Source organism: Tubulanus polymorphus, chromosome 1 (genome assembly GCF_964204645.1).
Source record: "Tubulanus polymorphus chromosome 1, tnTubPoly1.2, whole genome shotgun sequence".
Lineage (NCBI taxonomy): Eukaryota > Metazoa > Nemertea > Palaeonemertea > Tubulaniformes > Tubulanidae > Tubulanus > Tubulanus polymorphus.
This window is the reverse complement of record NC_134025.1, coordinates 30,338,130-30,355,797: the sequence shown is the minus strand read 5'-3', so window position 1 is coordinate 30,355,797 and position 17,668 is coordinate 30,338,130. Positions and strand designations below refer to the sequence as shown.

Below are 17,668 nucleotides of genomic sequence, written 5' to 3'. Positions count from 1 at the left end.
CAGATTTCCGAAACTGATTAAAAACATCGAATCAGTTACGCAAAACTCCCCAGAACAACCGACGACACCGACGCAGTGCATGATCCATCAAATACACCGACATAGTTTGATGATTAAATCTTTTGAAATATTTCATCGTCTTATCCAATTCAGCATCCGTTCTATCTTATTCGTAAAGTCAATGGCTGAAACAATGTCAGACCTACGAGCAATCATCTCGTGATTGCTCGTAGGTTGTACATAGACCGGTATCAGTTAAGATACAAATCTCCCTCTTTCCTCTCTCTTTCTCTTGCTTCCTTCCTCATCGTCTTCTGTCCTGCCTCTTCCCATTCTCCTCTCTCTTGCCTCCTGCCTCTTCCCTTTCTCCTCTTGTTTGCCTCCTCTCTCTCTCCTCTCTGTTCTTTCTGAATGAACAACTTTTTTCATCTCTATTCCTCAGTCTATCTACTCTTTCCCTCTGTCTCTAAATAATGAGTTCTATTCCCCTCTCTCCCTCTCTAAATGAAGAGCTTCCTCGTGTTATCATTTTATTGTTATTTTACAAGGTAATAATCTGAATGGAAATTGTTAGTTAATCAGCGACGCACTCAGAAACTGCTCCACGTTAACTACCATTCACTTTATGAGCATTCTAAAAACCTAGTTTAGGGACCACATCGTAACGTACGCAGGACAGATCTCTGAAACTATAGACACCTGGCTCACGTTCTAAAGTTCTTGATCTAATCTGGGGTTTAATTAGTTCATTTCTAATAACAGGAACTCTGAACTGTGGAACTGCGTCCTGGGGGCCATTTTCACACTCAATAGACATAATAACGCAATAATCATGAAACTCTAAAGCCAGTCTCTGAAATTGGACCCCTGTTTTCTGCTTACCCAAAACCTAGAATATCCGAAATATATAAGGAAATATCATATATAGACATACTTCCAGGGCGCGGTTCAAAAGTTATGAGGTAAACTAGGATAAAAACCTTAACTCAGAGACTACAGAACTGGGGGAAGATGCTTCAAAATAAATCTGCTAATATAAAATGTTCTCATTTCGCGCTAGAAAATGATGGTATTTAATCGTGCGATATTGATATCAGTGATTGCGATATCTAATGAAAATTGTGAGATATTCAGAGCGTAGCATCGAGTAACCAAGTATCATCTCTCCTATTCTCACACAGCTGCTGCTGCTGCTGCTGCTGCGATATTACTTCAATATCAAACATTGTTAATCGCTGTCAAATATATCCAATTATTTTCTGACAGAAGTCAACCAGGAAATGGACACGGACGAAACCCGTGAAATTGAGGCAATAATCTTTGATCCGAATCGGGCCTAACGCTGCTGATCCATCATAATAGGATTCTGACACCAGTGGAATTATCATCATCAGAGATATAATACACAAGGGCAAGTGAGATGAGATAGGGGCAATGAGATGAGATAGGGCCATTGAGATGAGATAGGGCAATGAGACGAGATAGGGCCATTGAGATGAGATAGGGGCAATGAGACGAGATAGGGCCATTGAGATGAGATAGGGCAAGTGAGATGAGATGGGGCCAATGAGATGAGATAGGGCCATTGAGATGAGAAAGGGCCAATGGGATGACATAGGGCCATTGAGATGAGATAGGGCCAATGAGATGAGACAGGGCAATTGAGATGAGATAGGGCCATTAAGATGAGATAGGGCTAGTGAGATGAGATGGGGCCAATGAGATGAGATGGGGCCAATGAGATGAGATAGGGCCAATGATATGAGATGGGGCAAGTGAGATGAGATGGGACAAATGAAATGAGATAAGGCAACCAAGATGGGGCAAGTGAGATGGGGCTTTCATATGCAACATTACGAGACCCTTCCCCTACCCCAATATTCTAAACCGTATTTCTAAGATATTCAATCAATATTTGACTCTGAATTGAAAGATTTCCGGTCACGGATAATGATGACCAGGAACTCGTAATAATTGTGAATATTCTCAGTAATAACCATCGGGGATAAAACGAACAATTTCGCTCAGACTTTCATTGATACATGTCGCCGATTCAAAAGAAACTGCTCTCATAAAGATCGGTGTCGCTGGTTTCATCAACCGAGAAATTAGCGCCGCGTCCATCGTCGCCGTGCGGTGCCGTCCAGCGTCACTCGTCCATTTTAAAAAACCCTTCGTGCACAAAAAAAAAACGGCCGCAGTTTTTCCGATATCCAATAACAACGAGATTACAGACAGACGCAGAGACAGACATCGGAGGAGTATATACAACTAACATCAATAACCAATATCAGAGATTAGTTCTATAGTATCGTTCATACTACATTCCACATTCCCTACAGTTCCCACATTCCACATTCCCCACAGTTCCTTCATTCCTCGAGTTTTCATGAAAATTCTATCCCAATTACAATAGTTTAGAATGTTCCAAATTTAATCCGGTCCAATTTAGCACGGACCAAGCAATCACAACAGTAAAACGTTCATTCTGAATTGGCCTGTTCCAATTTATAGATCAATTTAGACAGACAAAAAGGACCGATCCAAAACTGTTCTAAATTGTGTTTGAATTGCCTGTCAATCACAATATTGCATCTAGGCGGACCAGTGATATCGGCGGACTTAAATGCCCAGCATTGATTTGGTCCATTCCAGGTACGATTCAAATAAAGAACAAACAAACGTTAGCAATAGAGACAGCGTGAACACGGCTAATATATACGACTTACGCCGAAAACCAATATCGCAGATTGGTTCTATAGAACCATTAAACCAGCAGCGATAGTCCGTATAACATACTCTCAAACACAATAAACTATCTGCGGTAATCCGCTAATTGGAAAAGTTATCTCTTAAGCAGATTATCTATCGGCTCATTTACACGGCACCAGAACGCAATCGCTTACACCCTTCATCTACACCGTGAAATGCATTAGCGATAGTTTCCAATCACTGGATCCATATGACTAATTACATACACACGACTAATTACAGAAACATAATTAACACAACCGAAACAATAGATATGAATACTAATGAAATCAGTTCTTTACTGATGAAATAAAGAACGATCTAAGATTACGAGGACAGCAAATTGAACGAGTGTTCATTAAGTAGGGAAAGAAATAAAGCAACTTTAGATGTAGCTATACACATGACATACTACATAATGCTTTCATGTTTTTGGCTCTAGTTACAGCTGACATAAATTCCGCATCGAATTATTTGTAACATCAACCACTTTTTCTTTTTCTTTATCTTTTAACTCATTTTTTGTTTTACTCTTGTTTCTTTCATATGATCTCATCTCTTGTTTGCAGTAGCAGCCTTATGGCTTTTACTCGACCCCAATAAGAAAGCCTTCTCAGTCATTCACTAGTTATGCACTTATTTTCCAAATAAATTGAAATCTAAACTGACTGAATGAAGTTGATTTCGGTACGAGTTCCACAGATTCACTGAAACCCTACGAATTCTGTGGAGTGAAATATCTCGACCAATCACGATCGATCACGATCACGTTAACTCCTCCGATTAAAACGTTAACAATTCATTCCGTTTACAAACCGGCCAAACCGTTACTATAGCAACTGTCGTCCATTCTGTTGATGGCGTTTATCCCGGATGTTTTTAATTGTCTTTAATCGATCCGTTGAAAACTTACGTTTCATCAATCGCAAAAATCGATTTTTCAGCTTTTTCTTGGTGAATATAAATTATTTGTTTTTCGTTTTATTTGTTTGTTTTATTGAAGAATGAAATCTATCTTATATCACGCTTCACGAAAACCCCAACCAGCTTATAACATAGTGTTTGTATCAGAGAACGAATGGTAGGCATCGCAGATCGACCTCTCACAGCATTTTTTGGCATCTCTATGTAATATATTTCATAGTAGATGTACATATATATACTTAACAGCTGAACAGGTGCTTTGGATTTTACAGCTGCAAATCAACAGGATTTCCGATGATCAGCCTCGGTAGCTGTACACACACGTATTACACGACACAACGCTATTATTAAATCATTTCCAATTTTTGTGTTGACACCGAGGATCATTCAAAATAAATATGATTAATTTCGGAATATGAAAATCCTGTGAACCGGTAATAAATTCTGGTTAATCAGGACACGCGGAGACCGGGTAACATTTGGTGGGACGATTTATTGTTGAAATATTCTGAAATACAAATGTCAACAAAAATAGCATAAGGGCTGACCTGACTACCTCTAGTGTATCTATCTACCTTTATACAGTGAATCCTCGCTATAACAACCGCACATACAAACCTAGAATTTCATCCCAAATTGGACAATTCTAATAATTTCATACCGTGGACACAATGAACGTAACAAACAGATTTTCTGGGGCCCTGAAGTTCGTTGTAAAGAGGTTTTACTGCAGTTTACACCAAAATATGACATCGATTCAAAGTGATTTAAATGTGAACGAACTAAAGAATATTTTGCTTCCTAGTTTTTTTCTCAATATTCATGTTCGAGTAATCAAACATTAAGAATAGCAATTACAACTCTCTGCTGAATAGTAGCGGTAGTCAGTCAGGTTGGGGTGATATACATACCATTGCTCAGTAGTACTTCTCCTTGCAGCAATAATAACTGCAGTAGTAGCCATTCTATCCACATGTGCATCACATTGCACATTTTCTGAAAAATACACCAACAAAACCAAATATTAGTCCATTACCGGAATAGGTTAATTACAGATCGGGGTTCAGTAGTGGTCGCTAATTTTCAGATTCCATCTACGAGATTCGTTCATCTGATTCATTACGATCAGATTCTATTGACTGCTGCCCCCGCCCCGGGTAGCGGTCGGTCATCGGAAATAACCCCCGGGAATTAAACCTTTGTCAAAACTATACGAGCAGTAAGAGGGAGAGTAGAGAGAAGAGAGAATATCAGCTGTAGTCAAATTGATTTAGTTCCGCATACATGAACACAGTATTGAGTAATACATTTACATACTACATAAGTATTACTTCTTGATGAAACATTCCGAGTCTGCGGTGATATATAATAATACAGTCAAATCCAATCATACAAGAAAAGGAAAAAGAGTAAAAAATGTGTCCTTGAGCTAGTGTCGTATTCAACATTTCGACTATATCCAGATAGTCATATTCACTATTCCTGAAGATTACTATTAGGATATAGTTGAGATAAATAATTTTCTTTTTGAACTGTAGGACTTGTCTGTATTATAAATGTTCCTTCCAACCACCCTCCCAACCCCCCCCCCCCCGACCCAGTCAAGAGTTCGTTTGATTTCTGCTGCCGCGAAACTTTCAATTTCGTTATTAGTCAAATATTTTGATTTGTGAACTGTAAACACATTGTAGAGATTGAGTCAATATTAGGTTGAATACTGCAATCATAATTCAATGGTTTCTGTTTAAATTAACAACATTAAAAGCACAAAACCTCACTAGGGATGAAATACGCTGTATTCACACTATTACAATGCTAGTAATAAGTCCGGTCTTATTCTAATAATGGGACAAATCAAGTTTTTAAATCAGTTGGATCCGATAGACGCAGTTTACAAAGTTACTATCCACTCACATAGAAATGGTCGGTTCTAAAATCTAGATCGGTCTTTTTGGTCCGTCTAAATTGGAACATTCTAACATGAAATAGACAAATCAAGAACTGACTTTATGCTAGTGTGAAGCTGGTCCAATAGTGTGAGTGTTTGTTATACATCAGATGAGATTCCACGTTTATCAATGAAACTGAGTAAGAAGTGAAAGAGTTAATGACATGAATCGAGATTCATAATATAATAAGGAAGTACAAAAAGATGACCTTTAAAAATAATCCGAGGATGAGATGCCGGGAGACCCCTGTTACGCAGCGGCTAACAATAGAAATCCATTAGTAAAATGTCTCTCGTCGATACCTTTTAAAACATTCTATAGAACCGTGTAGACAAATTATCAATCATGAATTATCGAAAAATTAGTCGTATAAAAATAAACTGATAACGGGATATTCTGTCGAGGAAACAGAAAATAGATGAGATGGGAAAAATGTTCGCCGTGATCGCGTGCGGACCAGAACACTACGGACCAGAACACGCATACCGGCCAGACCACAAGTATGGACCAGACCACACGTACGGGCCAGACCACGCGTACGGAACTCAGTCAAACTTGCTTTATGCCTAATTAGAGGTCGCATTCATCACTAACTTGTTACTAAAATGCTATAAAAATGATGCTGTTGCTAATGAGTTAGCATTCACATGAAATAATTTGACTTGTACTAAAATTAGGCCCAAGCCTGGTCCAAGGTTTTTGGTCAGGCTGAACAGACACAGACCGACTTGGCACCAAAGGGAAGATCGCACCTCTTGTAGGGAATTGAAAAAATAAGCCATTTTGTAGACATTTCCTTGTCGATGTTCGGCACCTCCCGCCTGCGTCCTGTTACAGTGATTCGGAATAAAAGAAACGATAGCCATAACCGTTTATCATAAAGTAATAACGTAGAGAATCGGAGGCAAATGCAATATAGAATTTATCGATACGCGGTCCGCGATGTCAAAGCCAGAACCTACGAGCTATCATATAGAGAACAAAGGCAATATGGTCACCGGATCAATACAGCATCGGGGAAACAAATATTCACCACCGACGCAACATGACTGGTTTGACTAGACCAGCCTTCAGAGACGCGGTCAACTAACCACGAGGCCAATTTGTAAAAGCAATCGTGTGATGAATGTAAAGATCAGATGCGTGGTATGGGGGAGATGAAGGGGAGGATTGGACAGAGAGGCTGCGAGGATATAGAGTCGAGAGGGGGACGAGCTGAATATCTGTGAGGATTGATTGTTACTTTAAGAAAATATAAGACAGTGACAACAACAGTGGTGCAGTCAATATCTGTAGGTAAACATTGAATACACAGTGAATATCAGTCGATGTTTGACAGTAATTCATCATCAACTTATTCAATTTAATATTACTTCAAGTGTCGGCGCAATCTGAATCAGACATTAATATTGCGAATAACTATGAGAATTCAGCGCAGCGAAAAAAACATTTCAAGATGCATCAAAAATCAATCCATCAATCACGACGTTAGCGCAAATGGATGCGAAGCTAGAAGTGAACGATAGATTAGAGTGAAATTTGTGAAAGTCAAGTTTGTGGTTATAACAACCAGAGCTTCTACACTCGACATGTACATGTGTAACACTGCTGCATATGACATGTGATAATCATACATATAACATGTGGTACATGTGATATTTATGAAATAGCCTTGAGATGTTTTATTTTTCAATCAGAATTTCACCAATAAGCAGCAGCGGCGGCGGCGGCGGCAGCAGCAGCAGCAGCAGCAGCAGCAGCAGCAGTAATAGAAAATTGAACTCCAATATAAATGGATTAGGAGCTGGGTCCAGTTCCACAATAGTCACAGGTTCAGTTTGACCCTAGAGTTATGTTTAGGAGGAGCCATGTTAACCTACTAATTGAAGATGAATCATTTTGAATCATGAATCACCCCATTCCCCCCTCCGGGTCCTGATGTCAAAGACATATATTACTTTGAAGGTTACCTTGATTTTATCAAAAGCACAAGCTTAACAAAATCAAGGCAACCTTCAAAGTACTGTTTATCTTTACGCTTACGGACCCTAGAGTTAGAGTTAGTTCATTTTCAATGTTTAAACCCTACAGCCAAATATTAATCGATAACTGTGGAGCTGGATAAAGTTTTCTTCTAATTCAATGCATTTCATTTTTGAGAAAGCGAGAACTTCTCCGGAAATATTATAAATGTTCAGGGACGACTGGCGTCATAGTTAATAAATACAACATGACTAAATGTAGTATAGCGTGAGCAATTGGAGAGTTGTAGTCTGTTCGTAGTCGGTAGAAATTAATATTTCAACACAGCTCGAAACATCGCTCACGGCCAAGAATTTCATTTCACGCAGAATTAGACAAACTCTCCACAGGCTCAATTACATTTCATGTTTGACGCAGCAAAAATCAACAGCGATATTTTTATTAAAAGGTTAAGGAAGGACGGCTGATGATAACATAAATAAAATTATATGCGAATCAGATTTCAAGAAAAAATACAACGAATGTCTTTGAGAAATGACGAACAGCTGAAAAACTGAACGATCCACAGTTCGCTGCGTTCTGGGAAATCTGATTTTTCAAGTCCCCGCTGAATGGGAGGTTATTAGAAAAATATCTCCGGGCGAAAACCACGGAGAAATTGAAGTTCCAGTTAGATTAGCCTCGATTATAAAAGCAGTTATACTCAGAGGTTCGAGTTATCCCGCTAAGGACTTTCTTTAATTATTTGGAGCACCAGGTTTTTTTAGTTAAGGGCAAAAGGAAAAAAATGAAAACAATTCTTTCCTATCACAGGCGTTTTGAAATGGATGGAAACAGGGGAAAAAATAAAATCCTTTTTTATAGACTCCTTTTATTTATTTTTTCAAATATTTTCTACATCAAATGTTGGAAGAAGAGCAGAGAAAAATTTTAAACAGTGAAAATTGTGTTTGATGAAAGAAACTGAGAAAACTGAGCTTTTACAAATATTTAGATCAATAAGTACAAGACGCAAGTATATTCAAAATCTTTTTTTGGAAAAATTGAACATAACGGAATGAAAAAAAGTTATATGTAGTTTTTGCCAGAATTCCTGGTCCTGGGCCAAACAGATCGATTACTACGCAGTCATATTTGCCTGGTGCAGTTTATTACTGTTAGCTCAATATTCCATATTAACAACACAAAGTAATTATATTCCACTCAAAGACACTCGTATGAAAAAAGTCTCAAGCAAATATTTCAAGTCAACAGAACTAGTAAATTATTTTCTCCATCTAATGGTTCTGCGCGAGACCCGAAGCTGCTCTTTGATTTCTTTCGATTACCACGAACACCAAAGGGAAAACTTATACAGCATCAGAAACATATTCAGCTATCAATAACGCCACTGATTTTCAAATGTCAAACGAAGGATATATTATAGAGCAAGAGACACGATCGGTATTCCAATATCCAATTTTACAATTCACCAAATAAACCGAGAATATGACACAATATTGAAATGAGTGACACATTTGAACGGTAACGCAGGGTACAGCTGCAGGAGATTTTCATTGTGCTCGAAATCCCTTCGCAATATTCACGTTCTAAAAACGAACGAAAATTGAGTTTACGGACAGAATACAAATGAAATCACAGCGGAACAAATGTAAGAAAGGAAGCAATTTCTCTAGGGGCGACGCGGGCTCAAAAACCTACGGGCTACTTACTTCACATCACCGATAAATCAAATCAGATTTTTGCAATAGAGAGTCATTGAATTGAAAATAGTTCACTGCCAGGTCAAAAATTCAATCATATACGGAAATCTAATTATCAATCAGTAAGTATGAGAGGGAGGTTGAGAGTTAGATATGGGAGGCAGAGAGAGAGAGAGGAGAGACAGGGAGAGGGAGGCAGGGAGAGGGAGACAGGGAGAGGGAGACAGGGAGAGGGAGACGGTGAGAGGGAGGCAGGGAGAGAGGAGAGACAGGGAGAGGGAGGCAGGGAGAGGGAACCAGTGAGAGGGAGGCAGGGAGAGGGGGACAGTGAGAGGGAGGCAGGGAGAGGGGGATGGAGGGGGACAGGGAGAAGGGAGACAGAGTGCTACATCATTCCTGTATTTTCTAGAAATAAATCTTCATCTCAAAAGATGCCATAAACTATTAGTGAATCGTAGCAGTAACATGTACTGATGTAGCGATGATGGTGGCTTACTCACTAGCCACAGCTTACACCATTTATTTGAAGAACGGATTAATCGAAACTTCTTTATTTGAGCCGCAGCATACTGATGCAAAGTAATCCCATATAGCATCGTTCCTTAAAATCTCCTACATGACCACTTCAAAACTCTCGGCAATGGAATTACGGATTAGTGTGTCCTTCATCGAAACATAACATCTTCATAATTGAGTCGAATGATATAAACTACATATATACTGAGTGACACGCATACAGACACATTATCCTTTTCATAAATTGCCTCTTTTTACTCTTGAGAAAAATCTATAATCGACAGATAGGAGATTATAGCAATATATACATGTACATTGTATAAACAATGTCATCGATGAAATTGATCAAACAGCTTTGAACAAAACCGAGACATAACCAGAATATCTGAATATCGGCACCGTCTGTGACAAACTCTTAACTTCAAACAAATTCTTAAATATGTAAGAAAAACCACTATCAAACAATAATCACCTTCTTGTAGCACTAGTGAAAGAGACCACGTCGGTTCTATGAGAAATCAGCTCTCAGAAAAAACTCTTTTCACTCTGATTAAAGACATCTTTAGTGAAAGTCTTTCACAGCGGGTCTCCGAGTGAAGAGACCCCGTGTGCTATCATTATAACGAGATACGCATGCTGCTACAGAATGAAGAGTCTTTTTTATCATAAATGCTCATACAATGATCTTAGCTCATATCACGAAGGTCAATGTATTAGGTTTCAGTTAATCACTACAAATTGACGAGAGTCCAGTTCATTTTAAGCTATTTCGCTTCTAGGGTCAACAACATTTTCAGTTTATTCCGTACAGAAGAACTATGTAGCTATGCTGTCAGTTGGTATTGTTTGCGTTGCTACGTCGGAAAACTTTGACCGAGCAACGTATTGTTTTTTTCAGACTCGTCGTTTTAACGAGGTTCCATCGTAATAGAATCCCTCCTTTCATAATTCAATATATGATAACCTTACAAACGTAATGACACTAAATGCTATGAGTAAGTGTACGTCAACTACAGATTGTCAAGTACAGCAAAGTAATCATTCTCTTATAACAACATATAATAAGTGTTTCTACTATTACCCAGTATCGAAATCATCATACCTCAGGCATTGGGACATGCCTGTAGATAGTTCTCTAGCCACGTTCACTACACTGCGTTCTTAATTAAGTCTGTTCCAGTCATTTCTGAATGGACCAATTTAGACAGACAGAAATGATCAATCCAGGTCCTTTCCAAATTTCAGAACGAACCATTTCTTTGTGTGTGATGTTGCATCTAGCTGGACCAGTGAAAGCGGCTGATTTAATGCACAACATTGATTTAGTCTGTTCGTAATTAGTGTTAGAAAGTGTGACCCCCAACCTCCGAAACCACCAACTCATTAAAATGCTGAAAGTCACAACAAGCAAAAACTGCCATTCATTAAAACAGTTTGATTTGGTTTGACTATGACCACTCTGTCGACCCTCTGGTTACAGCTGGTCTATCAAACTGACCACTAGTTTACTGACAATTCTGAGAATTAATCCACAACACGACACGGTAGATGAGATATGGGATATCTAGACCTATATGAGGAACATCTTATGGGATATACAGAATTATCTTCTAAATATATAAATATATACATACTTATATATACTGCAGAATGTGAGCAGCAAATAGAAGTGTTGAACACTGAGTATTATGTGTAATAATATGAATCTCATCACCTGTTTATAAGAGGCTTATACAATATCATCACAGGCAAATACTACACTACAACACAGTGACAAGACAAACCGCTTTGAGAAATCGCACAATCATAACAATATCTCTTCTTTAACAACTATTCCTAGAATTTTTAAACCATTTTCAAATTCAGTATCCATCATAAAACACGTGACAGAGCCTACATCAATCGGAGGTCATTCATGGAATATTTATGTCTCAATTGGTGCTTCCCGCCATTCTTAGACCCTAGTCCACCCCTGTCTATGTATTATATCTTGTTTTTAGGAGAAAAGCTAGTAATAAACTAATAGCATCTTAATGTAGCGCACATAAACAAGCCTTGAGACCAAAATTACCCATCATTTTGCTCAGATATTACGACGATATTGGCAATCTTATCGGGCAACGCGAAGAGAAGACCACTCCCAGTAAAATAGCAGCTCCTCGTCGGAGAGAGCTTTCATCTTCATTCTTTACAATTATGATTGCGTAAATGATATAATTGATGTTAATCAATATGAATCAGTCTGATGATCATGTAGTAACACTGACTGACTGTACCTAGCATCTCCTGACTCATACACAATACATCAAATATCACTGTTATTCAATAACATGAAAAATCGTTCGCCCGTTTTTTTTTTCAATCCCAAAACCTACAAATTAACCTGAAACTTGAAAATTCCTATCATCGATTACTGGGTTTATGCTTTGCTGATCTGCAAGGATATCTTCTACACATGCTAGGAGTAATTAACAAGACCATACACAAACAACGGAGAGGGAGAGAGAGATAGAGAACAAACTATTAGCAGATATCATACCTCTCGGGAGTTGTACTTCACTTAATCCACTCAAGCAGATACTTTGTAGTTTAACTTCAGTCTCTACTGACTGGAACAAACTGAAAGGATCCCATGAGATACTAGAACTAGTGTATGTAACCCCTAGTATTCAGAATCTTAACACTCTAGGTATACGCATACGCATCCAGTGAACGGGTATTTATGTTGCATAAAATAATCTTCATAAGTACTGAGATATGAGTTCGTTCTATGTCTGCTCCTCGAAGGTATACTAATTATTAGTTACATTTCTCAGGCACACCTGCCAAAACATAAATATTAGGACTAACGAATGACAGCTTTCAATAGCGGGGCAAATACAAGTACTCGACATCGTTACAAATTCTACACGAACATCAAGAGTATGTTCTGAAAATACTTCCCCGTGTAATGATATAAAAACTGACATAGAATCAGATAATACATCGAGAGGAAAGAGAGAGAATAGGTAACGCTGCAACCCTTATGACATGATAACAGTAGGTAAGAAAACGATACATCAGGTGTAAGAAAGTGAAGGTACTTCAACTCTTCAAAGATATCAGTACCTGAAAACAAATTTACTGTTGACATAAGAAGTGATTTAACAGCATGTAATCTGGTGTTGGGTAAGTGTTTTATCAGTGAAGTGCTGACAATTACACTGATAATACATACCACAAACATCACAAACATGTTCAACCTAACTATCATTCAACAACACAATTAACCAAATCCAATAGAATTTTAACAGTTATAAAACTTTATGACAGCTTCAATAATTCCCTCTCAAATCATGTTTAACTGTGCACAGCTTGGTTTTATTGCAATCATGTTCAGAACATATTTTATGGTTTAATTGCGGGGCTTTAGAAATCGTACCTTTTTACCAGATAAATCCCATAGCATGTAATAATAAAATAAACACTTGATGAACTGATGAAACTATGTGGCAATTCTATCATTTCATGACAATATTAATTAAGGTAATATAGTAATTTTTTCTCCTGAATTCATTGCGAGAACAACCCATCCCTGCTTCAACTGCCCAAGACTTCGCATAGAAATGTGTTGGTCCTTCAAGATCTGGGGTTAGCGGAGTCTACTGTAATATGACAATGATGTAACCTGATGACAATCTTAAATATGTATAAACACCCAATTTTCATGTTTAACTATCGACCGATCGTCAGACTGCGATAATAGAGTTTATCACCAGAAATTAGATTACACCAAGCAATCTTAATCCTCCTATATCACGCTCACTCGCGACTGAAGTCAAACTCAGTAAACTCAAAGTATTGAAAACTTCACTTTCAACACACAGAAAAAACTTTCAATGCATAACCAGGTTCTGACGAATATACGTATTTGTAAATAAAAACGTTGAAAAGTTCAATAACCTTCGGGGGCTTAACATCATCGATCAACAATTCTCTAAAATCATACACAGCAGATTCATATTTATCAATAATGGCCGCAATATCTGCAGCTTTAACAATCCACGAGAACATAATCCCAGAGATCAATGAATGCGGTCCTATTTAAATCATAGATTCTATGTATATACATGAAATGCAGCTCAGATAACTGAGAACGAACGAACGAGGACGACGCGGCATGCTACAGTGTAGTATATAACAAACCAATCTTTAGATCTATCGATTTTAATTCGACTGTACTCGAGTCAACGCAGACCTATTCAAAACTCGGCGACTGCATCAATTCTGAAAATAATTTGCATTTATATCAATAGAGCTTCGGGAAACGTGCGTTCAAACACAGCTGAAGTAGAAAACATCAACTCTAACAATCCTATATCATAATGTACGATGATGAACTCGCTCGGGATACTGGTCGTACAACGTCTCTATAAATGAACGATGAAAATGTGTCAAATGGAAAAAATTTGTAACCAATGTTTATTATCCGATCGATTTAATCAAAAAGTCAACACATCGGTTTTGTTATTAAAACAAATTAAATAAAGATCAAATCAAGCCTAGCGCGTGTACTAAAAGTGAGAAATAAACGACAAACATGAAACAGACATGTCTGCACGTTTCGATGATTCAGTTTTGCCCGTACCCGATAAACCTAAGAATACCCACAAAACCTAAAGCGCCACCTAGCGTTGAGAAAATCTTTAAATGTATCCCATGACTGATTGGTGGTGATTTTGATCAGTCTTGTGATCCATGGCTTATTGTCACTGATTGGTTATTTTATATCGGTGTTTCATGTTTAGATAATCTGACATCATAAACAACAATCAAAACAGGTATTTTGTGTTTTAGTAACACTTATGTTTCATTATACATTGTTCCGGTCAACGGATTTTCTTGTCTCCTCTGTTTTGGTAAACTGACACGCATAACATCCAGAATATATCAAAAACAGTAACGACTCAACGAGCAACTTGAAATACCAAAACTGAACTGATTTTATTTTATACACAAACAAACCATTCATGTACATGGGAACAGGACAGAACAGGATAGAAAAGTGGAAATTGACGTAAAAACAAAGGCGATGAGTACTAGTGAAATGACAACGAGACAAAACAATAATTGACACATAACGACACAAAGAACAAACAGTAATTACATACAAACATTTACACATTAAAAAATGAATAAATATGTACAAAAATAATGAATGAATCAGCTTTGTTATACTGCACTTCAAGTTACTTTTAAAAGTTTTGGTAAACTGTTCCATGTTACAGTCACGAAGCCAGAAAATTGTTTCTGTTTCATGTTTATATGTTACTATGTGAGCTAGGCTTTTAGACGCTATTCAGAGAAAACATTCGTTGAATTAATAAAACTCGCAGCGAACGTTAGTTATATCGTAAAAACTAATACAAACTGTTTCTGCTCATATATTCATGTGTTTACATGAAAGGACTTCTTTAAGACAGCAGTTCAAATTTCTACCTACAGATACCTGAGATACATCTTTGTCGTTTCATCGTGACGATGTTGTTGCCTCGTTTAAAAAAAGTTTTTATGAAATGTCATCAAGCGAAAGATCGTATTACTTTGTGCTAACATCGAATCCGTTGCCATGGTTAATACTGGTTTGTTATAAAGAAATTTTCCCCAAATATTGCGAATCTTGTCATTAGAATTAGAATTTCTATAAAAGCGCCGCGCGCAACTTTAACTGCACAACATCACCCCACATTCATCTCACTCATACGTAGTAATCATTTCTTTTATGAAACCCGATAATTCATCAGCCCTGGGGGGTAAATTAATTCTAATAAACACAATCCAAATTCCGTAAACTGCGAAATGCTTATTAACAAGATGAAAGTCGGCTTTATGTTCAAACCTCATAAAACTGTCCGTATTGAAAAGGCTCATTATTGGTTGTAAAAGGCTTCAAGAATTGTATTGCCTTTTTTTCTAAATAGTTCCCATGTTGGCTTTTGAAAATGTTGAGTGATTTATCATATAGCGTGGGAGCTCGTTGAGAACTAGTTAGTCTTTTAAATTATTGTCATCTACATCAAATGCAATTTTTTCTCATGCTTTTTTTTGCAGGAAATGAACCCGATTTGCCAGTGGTAGACTACGATAGACACGCAGAAAAAATATCAATTTATCGTGACCTGGATATTCAAAAAACATTTCATACAAGTCGATATCATATCGACGAAAATGCGCTGAAATTTTAAGGATTATTCATAAAAATTTCAAGCACTAGTGTAAAACATAAACCAACCACACGCGGCTTTCAGAAACATATGCATTTCAACACTAGTGCCAGTATCACCTGTGTATGATTTCATTAAGGAACATAAGTTATGAATAAGTGAAAATCTATAGATTGTAATGCGACAGCATGCATCTAACAGAATACAGCGAATTAGTTAATTGTGAATTCATCCGTGGTGTTTAACATCAATTGAAACCGGTGTCATCTATAGAACGATTCCTGTAATCCTGTGACGAGATGCAAAATGTTACCTTGAAATTGCAGTCATAAAATGTTAAGCAGTTTAGAGTAATAAAGATCGAGACAGATGCGCTTAATCTAGTCTGATGCGTACACGACTTTCGAGTTTCATAACAGGTTTAATCTGATTCAATCAAATTTTCAATATAAGATGCTTTTAAAATGACAAGTTTTTATGACTACTTTAAAAAAAAACCCAGCGCAGATTTTCCAATCTAACAACTCATAATTATCCGATTACCCTACCATATACATGTATAACAGTTCATTTAAAACTATATAAACTAACATGCACTTTGCATTTAATAGAATATAAATTCATTCAAACTTCTTATTATTGACATTGAAGGAATATCTACGAATGAGGTATGAATTGACAATTCATAGCGCACAATTAGACAAACAGTATTTAATAAACTAAGTTCAAACACCCGTCAGAGACACTTCAATTACTGCAATTCATTTATACCTAAACTTATAACTACTGAAACTACTATAAAACCAACCTGCACGGAATAATGAAAATCCTTTCCACACAAAGTGACGAATGAATTCACGATTTAAACATCGTTGTTTCACTACGTCCAGTTTTACACACACAGATATTCCACGCGCGGCGGGTAGTGACTCGAGACACGGTGGACACCCCGGCGGTGGCAGTAGCGTGGCAGGCACTGGGCAATACACACACTACCACTCAGCACTCGCTGTGCACTGTCATCCACACTAACACATGTTCTTGTTTACAGTTTCACAGCGCACCTATCGACCTGAAATCAAACTACACAAATGTTAATAAGTTAACAGAGGGCAGCACTGAGTAACAATAGGCAATAATCATCAACAATTACATGAAACGACGAATCTAGAGTCAATGATGAAACATAGAATCTATTCTTATGTTTCATTGTTCAGACTCTGTGGTTAGTGAAGTTTAAGTTTGAACTGTAGTTTATTAGATATCATCCAATATCCCAGGAATGTCCCTAAAATGAAAAGGGTGGCAACTCATAATATCCAGACACTTCAATATTAATTGGCTAACTCCTAAAATATCCCAAGGATTTAAATTGTTCAAAACATATCTATTTTCAAAATATGCCTACTTAAAGGCCATTTAATTATATTTCACCATTGAAAACCACGGTTAAACGCATTGGAGACCCTCAAAATATCCAGTATGGCAAATGCTGACAGCAAACTGTGGCGTTGGAACTGCAGTAACTGCGCTGTGTAGCAGCATCCGAAAGCCACAGCAATTTATTGGATGAGTCGACCTATCTTTTTCTTAGAATAACATGATTTTGATGAAATTGAAGTTAATTCGCCGCAGCAAC

At 37.5% G+C, this 17,668-nt stretch overlaps 1 protein-coding gene across 1 annotated transcript in view; it reads right to left on the bottom strand.

Annotated features, from left to right (window-relative positions):
• Positions 1 to 17,304, bottom strand: part of LOC141915456 (cubilin-like) — a 68,974-nt gene extending 51,670 nt beyond the window's left edge. Inside the window, exons 1-3 of the mRNA XM_074806995.1 lie at positions 17,183 to 17,304; positions 16,838 to 17,101; positions 4,586 to 4,671 (exon numbers count right to left, since the gene is read on the bottom strand). Coding sequence (XP_074663096.1) covers positions 4,586 to 4,668 — 83 coding nt within the window. The 5' untranslated portion in view covers positions 4,669 to 4,671; positions 16,838 to 17,101; positions 17,183 to 17,304. The remainder of the gene's footprint in view (positions 1 to 4,585; positions 4,672 to 16,837; positions 17,102 to 17,182) is intronic.
• Positions 17,305 to 17,668: the final 364 nt, after the last annotated feature.